Below are 22,427 nucleotides of genomic sequence, written 5' to 3'. Positions count from 1 at the left end.
CTGGCCAAGATATAAATTGATTGTTTTGAAGAACAAAAAGAAGATTAAGGAAATATGCACACAAAGATGCTGGAATGAACGACATTTTTGGCCCACCTGATTAAGCCGTGCTTGCCAGGTTACTGTGTCAACGCCGGGTTTCAAACTGGATGCCAATAAATTATCATCATCGCCACTAACACCGTATCGGGCCATTTGTCACGTTATATTAAACGCATGCCGCGTTGTGCTGATGCCTACGCATTTTGCGTTGCAGTAGTATATTTTTACACCATGTGGCACGCCACGTAGCAGTTGCATAAGTAGCGGTACAAGGTAGTTTATTTCCTCCCAAGAATGGGCTGGGGTGCGTTTGGCGGGCATTCTCAGATCATGAACAGTAGGTTGCCGTTATCCCCCAAGAGAAAAGTGTATAATAGCTGTGTCTCACCAGTACTCACCTACGGGGCAGAAACCTGGAGGCTTACGCAAAGCGTTCTACTCAAATTGAGGACGACGCAACGACCTATGGAAAGAAGAATGGTAGGTGTAACGTTAAGGGATAAGAAAAGAGCAGATTGGGTGAGGGAACAAACGCGAGTTAATGACATCTTAGTTGAAATCAAGAAAAAGAAATGGGCATGGGCAGGACATGTAATGGCGAGGGAAGATAACCGATGGTCATTAAGGGTTACGGACTGGATTCCAAGGGAAGGGAAGCGTAGCAGGGGGAGGCAGAAAGTTAGGTGGGCAGATGAGATTAAGAAGTTTGCAGGGACGACATGGCCACAATTAGTACATGACCGGGGTTGTTGGAGAAGTATGGGAGAGGCCTTTGCCCTGCAGTGGGCGTAACCAGGCTGATGATGATGATGATGATGATGAAGTGTGTGGCTTCAGCCTACTGTGGGGGATTAGTCATAAAATGGATGGATTGTCTTGAGAAAGAAAAAGATTAGGGAGATGTCTACAAGACTGTTAGACTAAAAACGTGTATAGGATACACGATTAGATAAAGCAGGCTAGGAGACTGTTTGTCACCACCGCGCTTCAAAGTGGTACCAATAAGTAATTATCATCATCAATATCATCAACAGTGAACCGTGCCACTTATCGCGTGATGTGACATGCGAACCACGTTGCATCGATACGTGCAAACTTCGGATTGCAATCGCGTTGCATTCATCCAGGTGTCACAACATGCAGCAGATGAATGTAACAGTTACGTGGTCCGTGTAGCTGGACCTGATTAACTCAACTAGGCTGGGTGACAATTTGTCAACATCGCGTATCAGAGGGGATGCCACTAAATCACCATCATCATCATCATAAGAAGCATCGTATCGTGCCACGGGTCTAAGTATGTGACACGTGCGTCAAGTAGTCTCAATACCTGTGTTTAATTTTCAGTGCACGCTATGGCCCCTCCTCGCAAGGTACGAACCGCTGCTGAAGAAACGAAACGTACACCTACGCACGCAACTACAACCACGCAACATGCGCATAGCAGCACAAGGTGCAGCTCACCGTGCACGCCGGACGGACAGTTCATATCGTGCTCGTGGAAACGAGGCGAAGAGACTTCGCCGCGAAGACCCTGTAGTGCATGGGACCGAAACTGGAGCTCCTATGGATGCGCTTCTCCAGCTTACGTAGTGACTTTGCTGTGTGTGGCACGCAGGCCTGTGGCTTTCATTTTTTCTCGCGAAATAACAGGGCGAGAACCATTTCGTTTTTCGGTCCCACCCTCTATGACCTACTCACACTTCCTACGGAAATTGTGTCATCACATGTAGCCGCCGGATTCTTTTCATGTGATGCCCCCCGGGTGTTATTACTGCTTTACAAGTCAGAAAAGCTGATGCAGAAGCACCGCTTGCCGCTAATGTCATATTAACACAATCGGAGCAAAACATGGAAATACGTCGTATCTTAAAGGAACTGCAGGCACAGTCAGTCGCGCTTTCAGCAACTAACGAAGATATAAAGAAAACCATGGAAGAACTACGGAGCGGACAGCAGAGTATTAATTTGGCCCTCGCCAATATGAATCCCAGGCTTACGACAGTTGAACACTCACTTGAAGCAATTGACGAAGTAAAGCAGGATCTCGAATGCACTGCTCTTGATATTCGCAAACAAAATCAACTGCTGCAGGCACGAATCCCTGAATTAGAAAACGAGAATCGTAGAAATAATTTAGTTTTTCATGGTAATGCCGATGAGAATGACCTTGAAACATCGGATGAAACGGAAAGAAACTTCTAAACGTCCTGTAAAAATACGTTGACCCCGAATTCTCGCCGAATGACATAGATAGCGCTCATCGATTAGGGCGGTATTCTGATTCTTGATGCCGTCCGGTGATTGTGAAGTTCAACAACTTGAACACCAGAGAAGGAATTCTGAAGTGTAAAAAAGACATCAAGGAAGAAGACATTCAAGCGACAGGAGATTACTGGTTTGCCACATGCCAAGCGCGCAAAAAACATATTGGCTTCGCCAAATCACTGCCCGGCTCCCCATCTTGTAAACTAAAATACAAAAAGTTGGTCATGAATGACAGATCCTACATGTATGAGCCTGTAAACGATAAAACATTTAAGTTTGCCGCAGAACGCACCAAGCTGGTAACCCAGCGTGCGCCTTCGTCTCTCCCCTGTGCATCTATATCTTGTAAATCTGCCTAATGGTTACCGAGGGGTAGTGACCGTTGTTTAAGCGCAGCTCAAACATCAGTTTTATTTACTAATATCAGAAGTGTCATCAAAAGACGTGCTGAACTCTCCTCTGCCATAAGTACGTGCTCCACTGACATCGTCGTCCTAACTGAAACTTGGCTGCATGAATGCATACGTGATTCTGAGATATTCGATTCATCAAATCAGTTCCACTTCTATCGTTGTGACAGGAAAGACAGGCAAGCAGGTGGCGTACTAATAGTAGTCAGTAACAAAAAATAGAGTGATATTCTCTTCACATAACGTCAAGCATCGAAATTATATGGGTATCTCTTCAACTAGGCTACCGCAGAATAAACATAGGCGCATGCTATCGACCGCGTAATGCCTCTCCTACATTCGTTGCAGGGTTTCATACCATTAATGTCATTGTAACGCGTTACCCTGCGTCATCTGTCTTTTTATTGGGTAATTTTAACTTTCCGGGCATTGATTGGTCCTCGGTGCAACCATCCTCCTCTTTGGCGCTATGCAAGGAATTCATTAAGTTATGCTCAGTGTTTAATCTCACCCAAATTATTACTCAGCCTACAAGAATTACTGAATTTACAAAAAGTACATTAGACCTCGTACTAACATGCCCAGAACTGTGTTCAGAAATAACCTACATGCCCCAGTTAAGCGAACATTCTTTGCTAAATTTTTCTGTGAACGTTCCCAACATTCCCATACAAAAATCTGCTAGTCACACTAAAATAATACACATGTATCATCGCGCCGACTTCAACAAAGTTAATAATGAACTAGGCTCTTTCCTGGCCACCTTTTTCGACTAATTCGACTAGCGATCGGTGAACGCAAACTGGCTCTTATTCAAGAAGAAAATCTTTGATCTCACCAGCCGTTTCATAGCCACTCGTGTAATATATTATCACCAGCATGCACCATGGTATAACGCGCATCTTGAGCGCTTGTCTAATCGTAAGAAACGCTTCTTCCGTTCAGCTAAAGAATCACGCACTGGAAATCTCTGGTCCCGTTATCGCTCTGCAGCTTACACTTACAATTCTGCGGTCAAGAACGCTAAAGCCAATTAACAGAATAGCACTCTACTGGGTATGTTGCTCAATAACCCAAGAAGATTTTGGAGCGTCAATGACCCTGCTGAAAGGTCTAGAATAATACTAAGGAATTCAAGTTATGAACCTATATCTGATACTGCCTGTGCAAATGTACTGAATGATGTTTTTTCCAGCTTTTTTTTTTTAAGTGGTGAAACTACGCATTTCCCTCAACTGGCTCATAACAACTTTCTCCCAATGTACCCTGATAGTCATCCAACATGACGGTATAGCTAAAATAATTGATAATCTTAACATATCTTCCAGTGCTGGTGTTGATTGCATTACTACAAGGTTCCTGAATAGTACTAAAATGTATTCATCGCTTGCCTTAACTAAAATATTTCAGCAATAATTGGAAAACGGTGAACTGCCGGCCGATTGGTAGATAGGTAATGTGGTTCTTGTGCATAAACCTGGCAATAAACACTCGTCTTTTAACTACCGGCCCATATGTATTACCAGTCTCCCATGCAAAATATTAGAGCACGTACTTCTCAGCACGGTTTTAGGAAGTCCTATTCATGCGAAACAGAGCTACTCTTATTCACGCACAAACTTCACGCAATTTTAGACTGCCGCTCGATCGCCGACTGCATCTTTCTAGATTTCACGAAGGCATTTGATAAGGCTTCCCATCATCTTTTGTTACTAAAACTGCGCATTGTAGGATTAGACACTAACATTCTAAAATGGCTTAAAGTTTTCCTTACCCATTGTCAGCAATCTGTTGCCGTCAACGATGTTAATTCCCATCGTTTACCCTGTTCTTTCCGGTGTACCCCAGGGCACCGTCTTGGGGCCCCTGCTTTTTCTTATATTTATCAACGGCTTACCCAGTAACCTTTCCTCTTCTGTACATTTTATTGCCAATGACTGCGTCCTTTTTCAAGAAATAACAAATGATAGCGACAAGCACATGATTCAGTCTGACCTTAACGCTATCTCAACATGATGCAAAACTTGGAATATGACTTTAAATACTGAAAAGTGCAAACATATGTGCATTTCTCGTGTTAATAGTAAATTACCCGTATATACTCTTAATGGTGTGTTACTTGATCCTGTTACAAGATATAAGTACCGCGGAATTCATATTACGTCTAACCTTAGCTGGCATGCGCACATTGAGCCCATCACTAACAAAGCTAATCGCATGCTCGGATATCTTAGACGTAACTTTAACGAAGCCCCAACTAGCATAAAACTTCTACTATATACCACACTCGTACGTTCACAACTAGACTATGCTTCATCAATCTGGGACCCTGGTGTTAAGAGTTTGATCGACCTACTGGAGGTGGCACAACACAAATCAGCGTGGTTTATTCTCTCTGTCTTTCAGCGTACATCAGGCGTAACCACTATGAAGTCTACCCTGGGCCTAACTTCATTTGCATCAGGACGCAAAATTGCACGCCTGTGCCTTTTTCACAAAATATTTCATCATGTGTCTATTTGCCACGAGTTACTTCTTTCCCCTTTATATATTTCACGCCGCACAGATCACATACATAAGGTAGGCATTTCTACATGCAAAACTAAAACATTCTCGCATTCTTTTATTCCTCGCACGTCATATGACCGGAACCACCTTCCTTCCTCAATTGCCACAATTCCTGACCCTGTATTGTTTCGGGCTGCTGTTACCGCTTCTATTGAATGATATATTGCGTTGATCACTTATTCTAACTTATCAATCTTTAGGTAACTTATTGTTCTCTACAGTTGTTTGTATTTTCAGTGTTATTATGTATTACCCACTCCCCTCTGTAATGCTTTGCCCTGAGGGTAAAATAAATTAATTTAAAAAAGCTTATAAGTATCGCGCTGGTTTACCATCCGCAGTGGTCGCTGCGTCGAATAACGCCATCGGCATCACACAGGAGGCTAGCGCAGGCATAGCATAGTGATTTCAATTCTACTAGACTTGAAATGAGTGGTAATGGTGGCTGACGCAAATATTTTGTAACGATTGGCGCTTAGATGTTTCGAGGTTGAATGGGGTTGACCATCTACAAGAGTATGCAGTTTTATGTTTCAGTTCCCACACCAAGCGATCAGAGATGATTTTTCCGTTCACGCCGGGCACTGGAAGACGCCGGTACTCCCAGTACAGTGAAAACCGATGCAGCTAATGTAGTTCACAACATGCATCGCGGCTGAGGATGCACGTCGCTTGTTTGCGCACCCAAAGAAAGTTTCCGCATATTGTCGTAACCGCTGAGCCGAAAGGCCACACAGTGGTGCCCCGATGACCTTGTGTTAACTGTCATCACATAAATTTCACGGAGAACGAGCTAAAGCGCCTACAAATCGTCTCGCAGCACGCGACAGCAACGTATTCAGGCAACACGGCGCCCACTCGCGCAAGCTAGAGAGGAGGAAAGGTTCGCTGCGCGCCCTTTCCTCCTCGTCCGGTGAAAGGTCTGTAGAGTGCACAGGAGAAGTTCAATATAGCGCTACTAGTTTGTCGACGTGTATCATTGTGCTACTGTTTTTAGGATAAAACCTTAACACCTTGGGAAATTGCATTGCAGATAAATTAGCCTCAAATTTACGTTAACAGAACAGAGATAGAAAGAGAGATAAAAAAGAAGGCAGCGATGTGAACCAGTTCACAGTCCGGCTTACTATTCTAAGCTGGGGGAAGGGAGAAGGGGAACAAAAAGAAGGGAGATAGATAGATAGATAGATAGATAGATAGATAGATAGATAGATAGATAGATAGATAGATAGATAGATAGATAGATAGATAGATAGATAGATAGATAGATAGATAGATAGATAGATAGATAGATAGATAGATAGATAGATAGATAGATAGATAGATAGATAGATAGATAGATAGATAGATAGATAGATAGATAGATAGATAGATAGATAGATAGATAGATAGATAGATAGATAGATAGATAGATAGATAGATAGATAGATAGATGGTTGGGAAAGTTGTGCACGGAAACAACGACGGAATCAAAGACGCTAGCAAGAGTCAGACGTTCTCACAAAGCACAAAGAGGCTTTCACTCACTTCTGAGCCGATGATCGATGTCGACGGTGTTCTAGTACGGGCAGAACAAAAGCACTAGCTCAGCGAACAGACTCCAGCCTACAATGCTCTATTTTCAGAGGTGACGTAGGGCCAAGGGCTGGCTTCATCTCTGACGGTAGGAACAACAATGGCATTGAGTTGTGAGCCTGGATTCGGCCTTAATAAACACCTTCGCTTTATGAGCTCACGTCTCCCAAGGTCGATACAATGGTGCGTCACCACTGATATGGTGCCTAAAGTTGAGAAATATCGTATCAGTAACCCCAGCAAAACGCTGCAGTTTTGATCATGCGTGAGATCCGGTAACGAGCACTTCCGCAGCAGTATGTATAGGTTGCCGTGCATATTGTTAAAGGGACCCTGAAACGCTTTTGACGATTTTCTACAAACGTACTGAGTCGTTAGAGTAGGTCCTTCTGATCATTAATTGACACATCTAAGTGCTTCGCGTAAAGCGTGTAATTTATTATAAGGTTTTAAAAATGCACATCGCTGCCGATCGCAGCGCACTGCTCGGCGCAATTTTAAGCCGCCCCTACCCATATGACCGAAATCACCCATATGACGTCAGTGGGGCGAGCTATCCGATTGGCTGACCAGGGCGCGTGATCGATCATTTTTCCAACTTTATGGTAAACAAATGATCTTCGTAATAGTTGGAATGTTAGTGAATTTGTTTTTATAAAAAGAAAGTAACATAAAGTAAATGCACAAGAACAATTTTTCAGTACATATAGGCACTTCCGGCAAACAGCAATGGTCGTCTGCTTGTGTACAACGTACTCCATTTTGACGAGAACTCCGCGGTCAGAGTCGGTCTCAGTCTTTTCGCGAGCACTATGATTCGACTTTGTTGCCTTGTGGAGTGCAAACGTAGCGACTGGCAATATGTCAAGCTGTGACATCATGTCCCTCTGCAAGGCAGCGTACGAGCGAACTGTCTGCTGCGCATCGGACTGCCGCTATCCGATCGGCGCCAGGTTTTGCGCGTTTGTGGCCGTCACTTTACACCGGAAGATTACTAACGCAATAGCGTTTCGCGAGTCCGGTATTAGGGCAAACGCAAGCGCAAGGGGACAGGGCCTGGCCGCTTGACTGTGCCGTAACGGGATGAGCTATGAGATGAGCAGAAGGGCAAATGTGAATGGTCTCCACGGTGCAGCCGCCTGGTGGCACAGAGCTCAACCACACACAGTAGCAGCAACGAAGTGTATTCTTCTTGGCTGCTGGTGTGTATTTTTCGCAGGAGTGTAATCATCAACACGTTGTTTTTATAAATGTTTAAAATGTTTTACACTTGGTTAGAGCAATATTTGCACTTTGTTTGGCTGGTTGAGCGCTGCGCCAACAGGTGTCTGGACCGTGCAGACCGATCAGGCCGCTCACGTACGTCTACGCTAAAGTTCCTTCATGAGCTTGAGTTTATGACTCCAGTCTTTTGCCGAAATGATCAGCTTGCCTGTGGATACCGGAATACCAGACACGTTCGGCGCTACGACAGATTGCTCGCAACGCACGCTGCTTCGATAGCTCCGCTTGGGGTCGACGGCCAAGCGGCTAGCGGAGAGGTCTCGCGCGGGCGGGGGCGGGCTCCAAAACAACCGGAAGTGGACGATGTGACGTCGCATCGTGACGTCAAACCAGTGAAGGCGGAGCTTAGCCCCGCTCGCTCGGCGAACGAGTTGAGCAGGAAAAGCATGGCTAGGGAGGAGGGTAACTTCTAATCGCTTGTAGCTCAATTAATATGTAACGCTTCACTTAAATTGTGGTGCGAATGTCCTACTTTAGCTGTACCCTACGCGTCTACAAAATTTGTCCGAACCGTTTCAGGGGCCCTTTAAGAGCACTGCCAGAGACGAAGGTGAGGAGAATCGTGAAGCCGACCTGGTTCTCTGTTTCACGCGCACTGCCAAGCGTTTCGTATACTATCGAAAACGTTGTGAGAAGCTCGTATATATATATATATATATATATATATATATATATATATATATATATATATATATATATATATATATATATATATATATATATATATATATATCTATATATATATATATATATATATATATATATATATACAGTAAAAGCTCGTTAATTCGAACCGCAAGGGGAAGCCGCTTCAGTTCGAATTAACGAAAGTTCGAACTAACGAAAGTGAAGGAGAGCAACAGTACACTGCGATTTGGAAGCAGTAGGGCATGTCAGAAATTTGGCGAGTCAAAAAGTGATGGCGTATGCCGCGGGCACACGCCATCTTCGAGTCGAAGCTCTGGGTCCGACTGTGCCACACCACCGATGTCCAATGAAACGAATGTTAGCCGAGGCCTAACACCATCGCAATGAATCGCGACGTCCGATGCCTCCCAAGCTGAAAACAGAGGTGCACAACCGATGAAGGCTGCTGAGACAAAGACGCTGAACATGTGAAGGTGGCGAAGGCCCTGATTCGTTGGTTCTTGATTGCAAGCGCAGCTGCGACGTACTTGATTCGCTGTGTTTTGGCGCTTGCCGTGCCATCTCCGCACAGCATTAGCAGCTGTACAAGATTTGCGAAGCCTCCGAGATTCGCAGCGGGCAAGAAGTCTCGGAGGTTACGTAGAAGGGAGAGGCGGCAGCCGCTGCTGCCTTCTGGCTGACCCCGCGTCGGTTAGATTTTTTTCCGATTTTACCTTCTCTCGCCGTTCTCTCCGTTTCGTTGGCAATACAGCCTTGTGTGTAGGAAGTAGGCGCGTTTCTCTGGCCGTGTGCCAGGCGAGTGTAGTTCGAATTATCCGTGAGGGCACCTTCTCGTGTTCAAATTAACGGACTTCTTTATACATAGACTTCTGTGGAGCTTGGCCGGACCAAATCGTACAGTTCGAATTATCCATAAATTCGAATTATTGAAGTTCGAATTAACGAGCTTTCACTGTATATATATATTCTAAACCTCTCTTCTCGTAACAGTATCAGCATATTCGTCCCGTATATGCGTTGTCGCCACCATTGCGCGCGCCCAGCCATAGAGGGAGAGGGGGGCGAGTTACGAGGAGGACTCTCCTAACCGAGTAGGCGAACACCGGCAAACAGGCTTGAAGCAATCCAAAGCTTTCGTGCGGATGAATCCTTTAAATTATCTTTATTAGTCGGCATTCGGCATTCCCGCAACTCGGTTGCGCAACACCACGTGACCTCTGTATCACCGCCTTTGTGCCGGCCGTTAGTCCGACCATTACTGCGAAAACGGACGAAAGAGCCTGTGAAAGCTATGAGCTTTAAGAATGGCAATGGGTCTTAACCACCTTCACCACCTTCTTCAGGTAGCTGCACATGCTCTTCCCGCATTTGCTTAACAAGATATGTAAATCGGTCAGAGCAAGAAAGACAAACAAATTGGAGAACACTTAAGGTTCACCTTCAAGAACGGAACGCGATAGCGTTTTCGCACCCCGTTCGCACCGCCCACTCACTCGCTCGGCATGCTCTTGAGTTACACAAAGACATAGTTTTCATGTACAACACTTCTAAGTCCACAGCACAACTTCTGTCTAATTATTTGTCCCACGAGTACCACGCAGACGCATGACTCCTCGCCAGCAGCACGGCACACATCGCAGGGGACCATTTCCTACCAGACGCCTTACGGCGCAGCGATCACGTCAGAGGCGTCCTGCATCGGACGCTGCACCTAGGAATCGCGCTGTGTGCGGAAAGAGGAGCCGCCTAAATACATGGGTTCTAGTGGCGCACGCTGGAAGTTGGAAGGGGAGAGAGCGAGAAAACTTATTAAACGCAAGGGTATTGGGGCATCCTCGCACCGGTCCCCGCGCGGCTCCAATGCGCTCAAACGAGACGAAGGGGAGAAGCGGGCGAGTGGCGTGCCACCTGTCGGGGCAGCGCCGTACATTGCGAGGAGGGGATCTTCTGTGTTTGCCGCAAGATGGCTCTGTGTGTGCGCCAAGCGCAGAAGAAATGTAGCGGAAACGTACTTCGCTACTCGTTTAACTGCAACTTCTGTAATTTACATGCTCATAATTACCTATATACACCACAGTGTAACTTTCTACAGCACGTTTCTAAGGCAACACCGGATTCACTAGAGGCGCTTTTGTCCCGCTTTGAACCATCGAACTCAGGGCTGAGCGGTAGCGTCTCCGTCTCACACTCCGGAGACCCTGGTTCGATTCCCACCCAGCCCATCATGTAAGTTGTTTTTATTTATGAATCGCCTTCCGGGATTCTTCGCTCACGGCCAACGCCGCCGACGCCGGCTGTTCTGCGACACGAGCTCCTTAACGCTGTCGCGTAAAGAAAAACTCAGTGGCCTTCCACTCTGTGATAAAGGATGACGAGCGAAGCTTTGTATGTGGGCCCCCTTAATGGCGCAACTGCACTTCCGCCGCGGGTCGGGGCGGCATTGCACTATCTTCGGCATCGGCCCACGTATGGGTGTTGCTTAACGCCTGCTTCACCTGCATGCACGCGACTGCAGGACGCGCATACCAAGTTTGTGGGGTCGCGTGCGCGCTGCGACAGGTCTCGTCAATTTTGCTGTTGTGTCCTGGCGTAATGCATAACGCGTTCGGCGCATGACACGGCCTGCCAACGCAAGGCTTGTTTACCCAGCAGAGAGATGGGCGGAATATCCTGGCATCCTCTCGCGCTTGCTATGATGACGTCGACGAAGCGGCGACAAGGAGGACGCGTTGACTGCAGACGCTAAAAATTTATTAGGCGCTACAGTTATTACGCCCTGCCACATGAACTTCAAGGAAAGCACGCACACACATACAAAATTATGGAGATGCAACGCACTTGTCGGAATCGAGGCGAACCGTCGCTGAAATACAACGATGAATTAAATGCTTCACAGCTAACTGTCATGCGGACAGTATGGTGATGACAGACAAGTACAACTAACATACTTATTTTTTTTTTATGATGCTTTCTACCCCTGTGTGGGGTTGTTACACGCATGATGCAGAGCTTGAATACACACTGAGGTACGGAAACACAAAGGTAAAGAATGCAAGAATGCATATTTAATGCACGTTCAAATTCATGAATGTCCTCACAACAGAATTGGGTAGTGTATTCCACATTTCTAATATGTGAAGAAATAAAATGAGCAACTAAACCCGTCGGTATACGAGATAAATAAAGCCCTATGGTTTTGCCGTTATTTGCGCGTATACTTCTTTATCCGGGGGGTCCAATATACTTGTCTATTCCCCTATTTGTTATTGTGATGTCCGGAAAATAAATCTTAGTTGAAGCTCCTTCCTGCAGCCCTCAAACGGCTCTGAACCACGTGTATTTAGCACATCCGTAATCGAATTGGTCCGTCAGCATTTAGAGAGGATATGCGGCATGCCGCCAGCCTCTGATAGTTTCTCTCTTACCTTTCAGAACTTGCTTGTGTGGGCTCCATACCCCGAAAGCATATTCCAAAATAGGATGATCAAATGTTTTGTAATCGATCAGTCTAACATGCTCAGTAGTCCACTGCAATTTTTTTACTTGGAAACAAGAAGTTTTGTTTAGCCTTTGGGCAAATGGCTTAAACATGTGAATTCCAGAGTACTGTATGTGTTATGGCGACACCAAAATACTTAAAACTGCGCACATCATTTGCAGCACTTTCCCCAATCCTATATGTGAATAAGACCTCATATGTTCCCCTTGTTATATGCAGACGTGTAGTATTATCCTAGTTGACTTTCACGTCGTATTGTTTAGGCCATGTACCGAACACAGGAAGGCCCTCATTTAGCTTATTTGAGTTCGTGTACATGTTGATGGCGAACAAATTAAACAATTATCAGCAAAAAACTTGAATTTCTTAGGTGCATATCACGCAACATTTAAGGATTCCGTACCTCTTGTGTCACAGTGGGAAACAGCCGTTCGGGTGGATTGGTCTTTAACGGGCGCATTCCAAGTGGAACGTACCGACTGACTAAATCAATGACAGTAATGTAAATCAACCGAATAAATAATGATCAGCGAAACAGTTTATTATGTGGATATCAAACAGCATTCCCGCATTCCGTACCCCTAGTGTCACAGTGGCACAGGGTTACTGTGGAGGATTGGCTAAGTCAAAGAAAGTGATGCAAATCAACAAATTCGAGAAATATGATCAACTATCCCGTTAACAAATGGGTGTACTTCAAACCAGGAAGCGCGACATACTGCGATGTGTCGTGCAGTGCAGCAATCGCACGCGGTCATTCGCGCCACGCGCCAATCGGATCCTCGCTAACGCGGGCCACTCGGCCATACGAGCCTGACAGCTTGTCGCCGTCGCTGTTGCCCGGCATGTCGAATCCGCGGCTCAAGAAACGTGGTCAGTGTCATGACGGCTGATTTGGGCGAGTGTCGCAATTCTTTATTTCAATAATGCAGCGGGAAAACTGATAACTGCCTCGTGCGCGCTTTACACATTCTTGTATATACGCTTAGTGTCTGGCTAATTCAAAATTCTGCTCTTAACTGCGCGAAAAATAGGTGTGAAATACGGACAAACCGTCGGCGCGGCCGTGTTCCAGGTGAAGCCGGCGTCCAGAACGCTTTGTTGAATTTGAACACTTGTGCAACTTGTGACCATAACCGCACACACTGCTTGCATAGCAGCCAAAATGTGCAAGAATGCGGTGCGGCAGATGACCAAGAGCCGACGCGTATGTATATAAGTTGTCCCATAAGTTACGAAAGCATGCCTCTTCGATTGCCCACCTCTTTTTGCATCCGGATGCTAAGAATGGTTGGGATACTTGTCTAGAGTTTGCGACAGTTCAACGCTATAATCTTTTTATTCATTTTTTCACGCATTGCAAATATCTTGCAATTTTATATCTCTACTCGTAACCATCCCATAAGTAGGGTCTTTTCTTATTGCTATCTCGATATCCTATCTTGAAGTAAAGCTAGATAAGTGCTTTAAGTGGTTGTTAATAAGCTAAGCGTTCGATTTCTTTCTATAAATTGTATTATATACTCCGTCTATCCGTGAACAGAACAACGCGACGATTACTCCTGGCGTTGAGGAAAACAATAGAAAAATGAATAAAGCAGCCTGAGTAATGAGACCATTTCATATGAATGAGTTTATTTAAAAATTTTCTCTGGCGAAGTCATTCACCTCGCTCCACATCGCGCACGTCTCGAATGTTGTGAATTCTGCAAGTGTGCGTGCAATAGTGTCACTGGAAATGAAGCTGCAATATTCCAGGCACGTGTTTCAGAAGCACACACACACACACGCACACACACGCGCACACACACAAACACAAATGTTGATGGTGGGCAATGGTCCGAATGCGCTATGCCGCACCACGTGCGTGAAAGTGGCACACGCGACGCGCCACATGTGTGAGCCCCACTGTGTTATGCGTAAAGAGTGAGTTCACTAAACCTTTGCCACGACAGCGACACGTGCGAAATGCCACGCTAAATGCGCTATATAAATATCAGCAGCCTGCAACTAAGCAGCGTTCCAGCTACCAACTTGGCCGCCATACTTCGAACCTTCGCTTCCGTGTACGCCCGTGTTCCACGTCATGGCTTCGGTCTGGCTTCTTTTGGCTGCCTTGTGCGCGCTTGGCGCGCGCTGCAGGGTGAGTTCTGCAGGACTCACCGCGGAGGCACCGTCGTTCCGGAGGCCCGATCTGGCCGCGTACCAGGACTTCAAAAAGGTGAGGCCGCTGGGAGGTCAACAGTTTCACGGTATGATTCACTTCGAGGTGACAAGAGACGTCCAGGCATTCAGAAAGCTGTGCTGAACTTATATTGCCTACTCAACATGCATGACTCTCCGGAGTTTCAGCACTTGCTAAAGTGCCGCGATGGCAATAACACACCGACTAAATCTCTTAATGCTCGATAAAAGTAAATCCACTCGAGTCCAGCTAATAGGAAATATTCTAAATGGATTTTCCTGGAAACATTGGCCGCATCCGCCATTTTGCTCACGACCTAGTCTTGTGGCGGCTGTATGCTGCAAAGCTCGACCATTGTCACCGTGCGGTTATTCAGGACTCTGAGCTCGAACAATCCTCTTCATCGTTCAGCGATTATTGAACGGAAACGTTCACTTTGCCGCCACGAATAGCAGCGCTAGCGGGCTTTTGCAGCCCAAGATATTCGTCTATAAGGCATTCGCAAGAAGCATGCTGCTTCGAAATCGAAACCGACGCCGGGCCTCTTTCTGCGGCGACGTGCACTGCGAATTTTAAACAAGTGCCATGAAAAATCGGTAACTCGCTCTCACATCTTCACGACAAGCCTCTAAAAGAAGCTCAGTTGTATAATGTCCCACGTTCGCAGTGCCTTGAAGAAAACACGTCGCACGGGAAACTTGAAAGATCCTATAGTAGTAGTGTAGCATGCTGTTCACGCGTCAGCGAACTTGCCGCTATTTCCTTCTTTCCTTCCCTCCTCTATCTCCCTGTGATCTTTGCTTTCCTCTTTCCCATTCCCTCGGTGTAGGGTAGCCAACCGGGCGTTATTCTGGTTAACCTCTCTGCCTTCTACTTTTCTCTTTCCTTCCTCCTCCTCCCTGTTCGTAGAAGCTGATGATAAATGTCCGCGCACGCAACCATTGAGAGTGTTCGTTGTTCTGTTCACGTTGGATTCTCGCTTAGAGTGTGCTAACTGAAATATTCAACGTCAGGTCGCGAGGCCTACGTAGGCTGTCAATTCCAGCTGAATATAATTGGCGTTCGCCACTGGGTCACGAGGAATGGCTACCGGGGTTGTTTATATGGGCTTCGTAAAATGTGTCATCTTTTCAGCTCAGCATGACTCGCAGGGCTCCAACGACATCGTTGACTAGCTCGGTATAGGCCAGGAAAGCGAAATCCAACAAGATGGCGGAAGTTGACGCTGTGCTCAGAGGAACAGCCGGGTTTTGTTCAGTCTGTCCTGAAACCCGCACTCCTCAGTGAAATTTTACGAGGTATTTCGGTTTCGTCTTAATTTCCGGGCTCGGTCAGTCTAACTCGCTAACTGAGCGTGAAAGTATGGATGGAGGATTTTCCAAAGCGTGAAACACGGAACACTGTTCATGTCATTTCCTTTCGTGTGACCATCATCATCATCAAAGTCTTCTTCACTTTCCCTTTCTCCTTTTGTTCCTCTTTTCTCCTTACCCAACACTGAGTAGCAAGCTAGATCATAGTAGTTCATGATTTCCTCTGAGATCCCATGTTAATTATTGCAACTGTACAGTAGGAGGATCAACTAGAGAAACAATGTATGTTGCCGTAGTTTCATTTGCCTTGACACAAAGGGAGTTAACATCTATTGTCAAGCAAGCGCAGTGTTCTTCGCCCGTGTCTGAAAGTTTCCTCATACTAGCAGTCATTGACATTTTAAGCTAGGGCGTCCCACCTCTTTCTCACCGATGACGCTGCACAAGCTGACAAAGAAGGATGGAACTAGTGACAAGTGGTACGCTCTGAAAATGGTTCAAAAAGGTTGTAGTTTGTACTAGGTGCACGCCCCCACTGATCGCAGTGCACGTCTCCGGGTGCCACCTGGTACGTTCTCTACGCAACCGTGAATCAAGGAGACATCGGAGCGCACTCCAGCTGCCTGAGGGAGACCCAGATGAGCAAGGTGGTCGATGGGAAAGGCCTGTTCCGCGTGCGCTACGGTTATGGCCACGAAAGGTGCGTATCGACTCACCTTCGGTGTCACGAAGATCGTGGCCTTGGAAGGCCACTGCCGAAACTCACTACAACCTTACACGTTTATGCAGTTTTATATCATTATACGCCACTTCGTTGGAATGTCAAGCCTATCAGCTACACATTCGATTCGTAATTTGAACCGTTTCGCTCTAAAGCAGGAAGTTTGATTGAAAATGGGCCTTCGGTGAAATGCCGTGCTAAAACGGGTGAACACTCGCTGTCGCAGTTGGTGCGAGTGTACACGAATAGAACACAAATACTTGCACATCCAGATATTTCTGGGGACCCGATCCGCAAAATCCTACTGTCCCGTGGCAACCTGCACCGCTAAAGCCATGGTTATACATCTTCACGTCGAGTAGGCCTAATGGGGCAGCCCGTATGGTCATGTACGTGCGAAATGAGCCGCATCGCTGAGTTATAACTATTTGCGCTGACGGCAGATTTCATCCGACGGGCAGGAGCTCTTTCAAGCACTCAAAATGGCTTCTCTTCACTGAATGACGTTTACCAAAATATGGGGCGCATTTGAAGCGCAATAATTTTGCCGTTATTGTTGGAGGTTTCGCGTAACTACCGGGTGCCAATCTTTCCCGTGGGCTGTGCATTGGCAACGGGTGTTGAGGCTTCTTGCAGTGAGCAGTAATCGTCAGCATGTTTCCGGTAAACTGTTGGCACCAAACAGAAATACTGACCATATGCGTAACGCAGTTGCTGCCTGAATAAGCCAGGTTTAGTGTTACAGGGCATGACAGTGAGAAATGCAAATGGCGCACCGCAACAGACTGCATATCGAAGGAGGTGCTAAGACGAGCTTACCTCTACCATGTAACCAAAGGAACTTCTTTCTAATAATACGACTATATAAGGTTCATATGGTTGCGGGCCGCTCCATAGACTGCAGGCGTCACAAAAATCAAACGGAGTGATTGCCTTGGTTCGCCGACCCATACGTTCGCTTGCAGACGACGAAACTATTCTGCCGTTTATAAGTCGTATATCATTGCTTTCGAGTACGTTTCATGTGACGTTAGCACACTTTCTTCTATAGCCTACAAATAAGTTTCTTTAAATGCAAACAGAATAAATTACTTATGTAAAACAGGCGATATTCTGGCAATTTTTTTCCCACTGACTGTTTCTGACAGTAGTTGACGCAGAGAATTCCCAGGGCTCTAGCGGGCTCTAACTGTGCTTCTTCTAGCGGGGCCACCACTAGACGAAGCACAGTTACTTTGAACATGTGAACGTTGAACCAAGTCTCGTGGCCAGTGGTGCTGTGAACAATATGAAGTGCTCACAATTTACTCGATAAAACACTATAGCCTTTATTTCTAAACATGTGCTGCTTGAACTTCATAATGCCGCAAGTTCAGAAGGAAAGACAAAACAAGCAAAAGAAATCCAGGCGGAATTGAGAAATAAGCTATTTGGTCATGTGTTGCCCATGTGCCAATAAACGTCTCCCTACAACAAGTTGCTAGCTCATTATTTGCGCACTGAGTTTCAGCTGAAGAATAAAGTCATTTTGCTATTCTTGTCAGAATGTTACGTTCTCAAGGCAACTTTACAACGCACGTTCTGCCCTGTATAGTTCTGTGATTTTGAGATCTTAATAATAATAATAATAATAATATTTGGGGTTTTACGTGCCAAAACCACTTTCTGATTATGAGGCACGCCGTAGTGGAGGACTCCGGAAATTTTGACCACCTGGGGTTCTTTAACGTGCACCTAAATCTAAGCACACGGGTGTTTTCGCATTTCGCCCCCATCGAAATGCGGCCGCCGTGGCCGGGATTCGATCCCGCGAATTTTGAGATCTTGACGCCCTTCGTTTGCATCTTTACAGGAACGCCACGTTCACATACGAGTCTTCTGACGGACGAAATTATAACATCTTCCAGGTTCAGTTGGATGGCGGTGAGTAGTATGCGCAGCCTGATGGTTCTGGTTCTCAAGCTAGTCAATATATGCGTGTGGAACGAATGGAGGAGGTACAAAGTAGAACGAAAAAATTTGCAGTTTCGCCCGAAAGGCGCAGCACGGATTGCAATAGCAAATTAGTGGATAGCTGCACGAACTACGGGTAGCCAATTTAGCGGCCGCAAAAACTCGTAAATATTCGCTCCGATGTGAACGCAATGTCGAAAGCACAGCGCATACGAAACTACCGGCAATACGCGGACGCGCACTTTGGCCACGACGCAGGTTACTTTCGGTACACACGAGCACCGGCAACTCGCCCCTACGGCATCCGCCAATCGCGTGGCCAAAGCCGTATCAGACGCTGCAGTTGTCTCCACTCTGTACGTATCGGTGGGTGAGAAAAACATCGAGGCACCCTAGAAGCCACCGAAGAACGTTCCCCCTCCCTCGCCTGACTTCCCTGCCTTGTGCACGACAGGAGAGCGCACGCATCTGTCCGCCGACGGCAGGAATGCGCCTGGACAAGGGCCTGTGTTGCGCTTGTCCCTGTCGACCTTTTGTGCCCCGTGTCTACTCTTGCGCTCGTCACTTAGCAACCATATAATTGCTATCGCAATAAAACATCTGCTACCGGCTTTGCTTGTATTGCGGACTGCTTAGGGCTATTTTGCCACTTGTTCTCGTTTCTTAGTTTCCACCAACCCATCGCACACCGAAGTCGACGAGAGAAGAATAGGAACGACTCGGGTTGCTGCAAACACACTATAAACGACTGAATGGGATGCTTCAGGGCGCATCAACAGGGTTGCCATCGAATCCCGCACTCTTAATTGACATATTAAAACATGCACTGAACAATTTCTAATTAGAAAGCCGTTAGTACACAAACATTACGCTCGTGGGGGAAGATGACTTATAACCGAATCCAGCAGGTCTTCCATACGTATGTTGTACCATAATTCTTTTTTTAACAGCTTTGCTAACGTTAGAACGGGCGCCCTGCGCACATTTGTGGCACGTTCGCCCATTTGTGGCACGTTCGCGTCTATACCAGCATAAGCGGCCCGCACGTGGAGAATCACCACATCTCCAGGGGCGCACAGTGCGCTTGGCTGTAAGAGCGAGGAAGCGAAGGCGCTTGCACCGTGACGGTCCACTCAATCGGCTTCAATCTGCGCAGGCAGCGTTGCGCGCACACAGATTAGCATTCCCGCCGAACGCACGTGCGCTGCAAACCAGACGGTGCTGCATACGATGATCTGAACGGAACGGAGCGCTACAATTCAGGCTAAATATATCATCGTTTCAATTGCTGCGCCGAAGCACCGACGGTTTTCATTCGGTTTCGTCTCGTGCGGCACCGAGTTGCGACGCCCGCAACGTAGCTGGTGGCTCTCCTCTTATCGCCAGCGTTCGGAGGTGCCTTCAGCGAAACGCTAAACTTCACAATCGCTTTCAGTGGCGGTACACTCTTTGGTGGCACTATGTGTTCAAGGTCTCTGTGCCACCTATCCCTGCTGCGACCGCGTTTCTTCTTGATGCCTGGATCTCCGTGAATCTCCTCCAATATATCTCCATCCGCACCGTGTGTCTAAAGTTACACGTATTCATGTAGCGTGCTTGGAGCCGCCTTGAGCCGTTACCTACAGGAGACAGCGTACGATAGCTATAAGCACACAGTAAATGAGTCCAGGCGTGCATATTCTGACGAGTGTCTTGTGCGAAATGGCTTTGGTTGCGAAATAAAATGGGCCGACGATTAATTGCGCTTCATGGTAATGCGATTTTTGAGCGCAGCTGCTGCCTTATTTGAAGAACAGGCAGCCGCATTCAGAGCACGCAGTGTCGCACGGAGGCGGTTCTGCGTTTAAGACTGGGCAGCGCACACCGCAATCCGCCGCTATCGAGCCGGCGTTCCAACGACGCACCATCGCGCTATGTTATAGTGGGACTGGCAATTATTAGTTAATGTTTCTTCTGAGCTTGCATGAGAAAACAGATGGATAACAAGGATGTTGAGTAGAGGACACACATTCTTTTACTTACAGAGAGGCTTCGATGTGGCTTCACAAGCATTGGGTGCGAAGTAGAAGTAAGGGGACGAAACGCTATAACTGTATTTCGAGTCACCGTTACGGCACTGCACCAGGTAAGGGGAGGTATAGGGCAAGGGTGGAGCGGGGAGAAGGACCGGCAGACGAAAGAACTGCCAGAGGCGACAAATCCCTCTGAGTAACACGCCCCGAAAACGATGAAGCGAGAGACACCGCTGATAGCCATAGAGCCACACGACGCGGAGACGGAGGAGCGGAGAGCCGTGGATCGAGTGCGAGGTGGAAAGGAGCACCCGCCGCCGGTACCGTGGCAGCGCCACGACAGCGGCAGACGGGGCAGCGAGGGTGGAGTGGGCTATTGGCCTCGAGCTCCACCACTGGAAAAGCTGGCGCCACCGTCGACGTGACGTGCTAGGAGGGATCACGTGGACATAGCGGCCGCGTCGGCTGCTTCGGGCGCGCCGAAGCGAGCTGAAAACGAGTTTAAATTCCCTCGTACGCTGCGGTTTTCATTTAGTGGCGAAATTTTACCGCTTCGAGTGTCTCCTTTACAACGCTTGAAAGCACTACAATAGGTAGTGGCTGCCTTTGAAGGCGCGCAACAGGGTAGGCTACTGCTCGGTGCCGCAGGGCCGGACGCACGTAACGGAGGCCGGTGTCGGCCTTATCCACACGTAGCCGCAGGACAAGAAGCTGTGTGAAGCTTGGCTCGCGAAACATAAAACCGGCAGTCATCGGCTACAACTCGGGTATGCAGCAAGCACAGACGCGAGGAAGATTTCTGCTACGGCGCCCGGTCTGCGATGTTCTCAAAACGCGCACTGAGACGCTCGCCTGAGTCCGCTGCCCGACTAATGTCATGACGGTTTGGTCTATGAACTTGTCGATACTATAGATACTGCCAAGTTCAGTGGAGTGGAAAGGCAGCGGTGAGAAGCACATTTAAAGAAAGCATGGCATATGGTCATGTTTGTGTTATGAATTAATGCACTGGATTACAAAAAAGGAGCAGCGGGAAATTGCAAGCTGAGAACGCCGATAAACATACAGTGCGACGCAACTCGAGAAATAGTATTGAAAGGTCAAAGAATTTAGAAGAAAAAAAAGATTGCATCGTCGCGACGGCACATCACAGTCCCCATAGGCGTCGAAGTCTCTACAATGAAATTATTTTTGAACAGCTCTGATAGCGCCCACGCAACAATGGTTGCCTATATACTGTCAAATGCTCATATTCTGCGGCCTAAAGCTCATGGCACGGTGCGAAAACGCGCGCGCGGAGAAAGCGAAACAGTGCGCGGACAAGCATGCAGACGCGCAGTCGGTCGCTGCGAATCTGCGCGATCGCTGCATTGAGGCTTCATTCTATTACTCTCCATTTAGTTATACAAACACTATAAGAACATATTTCACATAGTTTGCTCTCGGCGTTTACCTACTTTTCACGCAAGAAGCCGGTTCGGGAGACTCCATCGCGGCGACCGCGCGCAGTGGCGTTCACTGTACGTATTCGGTAAAGAGAGCGGCTGTAAACGATTGTGTGCTTTCAGCTTGCCCAAGATTATTATTTAGACAGTAAGAAACTTCTCTCGTTTCGAAAGTACTTACAGAAATGTCCGGGAGAGCTCGCGCGTGGTGTTTTCAGTGAGCGCTGACAGCAAAACCTATGAGGAGCGCGTCACGTGATCCCTCATACTACGGCATCGAGGCGCTTCCGATAGAGGGCGACTCCGTAACTCCTCGCCGCCAATAGCATTGAGAGTCACCGCAACGCCGCTGCCCGGAGGAAGGGAGCGAGATATGATAGGCGAGAACACATGATCCGGCTTTGTAGCACAAGGGCAGAGCAAGGCTGGCGCCGTGCGCGAGAGATGACGGCAGGAGCGCGCTGGCGCCGGCTACGGGGCTGGTTACGGCAAGGAACAACGGCG

The 22,427-nt window shown here is 47.2% G+C and overlaps 2 protein-coding genes across 4 annotated transcripts in view; one reads left to right on the top strand and one right to left on the bottom strand.

Moving 5' to 3' along the window:
* LOC135913255 (neprilysin-like) overlaps window positions 1–22,427 on the bottom strand; it is a 170,116-nt gene that overhangs the window by 126,079 nt on the left and 21,610 nt on the right. Inside the window, exon 1 of one of the 2 annotated variants that reach the window (XM_070538390.1) lies at window positions 14,458–14,498. The exons of the other annotated variant lie outside the window; for it this stretch is intronic. The gene's annotated coding sequence lies outside the window, so the exon portion shown is untranslated. Of the gene's footprint in view, window positions 1–14,457; window positions 14,499–22,427 lie in introns of those variants that run through there. 2 annotated transcript variants of the gene reach the window in all.
* Window positions 1–22,427, top strand: part of LOC135913252 (uncharacterized) — a 35,848-nt gene that overhangs the window by 11,658 nt on the left and 1,763 nt on the right. The window contains exons 1-2 of one of the 2 annotated variants that reach the window (XM_065445855.2): window positions 16,361–16,492; window positions 18,366–18,436. The exons of the other annotated variant lie outside the window; for it this stretch is intronic. Of the exons in view, the coding sequence (XP_065301927.2) occupies window positions 16,431–16,492; window positions 18,366–18,436 (133 nt within the window). The 5' untranslated portion in view covers window positions 16,361–16,430. Of the gene's footprint in view, window positions 1–16,360; window positions 16,493–18,365; window positions 18,437–22,427 lie in introns of those variants that run through there. 2 annotated transcript variants of the gene reach the window in all.

The sequence above is a fragment of the Dermacentor albipictus genome, chromosome 5 (genome assembly GCF_038994185.2).
Source record: "Dermacentor albipictus isolate Rhodes 1998 colony chromosome 5, USDA_Dalb.pri_finalv2, whole genome shotgun sequence".
Classification (NCBI taxonomy): Eukaryota; Metazoa; Arthropoda; class Arachnida; order Ixodida; family Ixodidae; genus Dermacentor; species Dermacentor albipictus.
The sequence above is the reverse complement of the archived record's forward strand: the minus strand, read 5'-3'. Positions and strand labels throughout refer to the sequence as shown.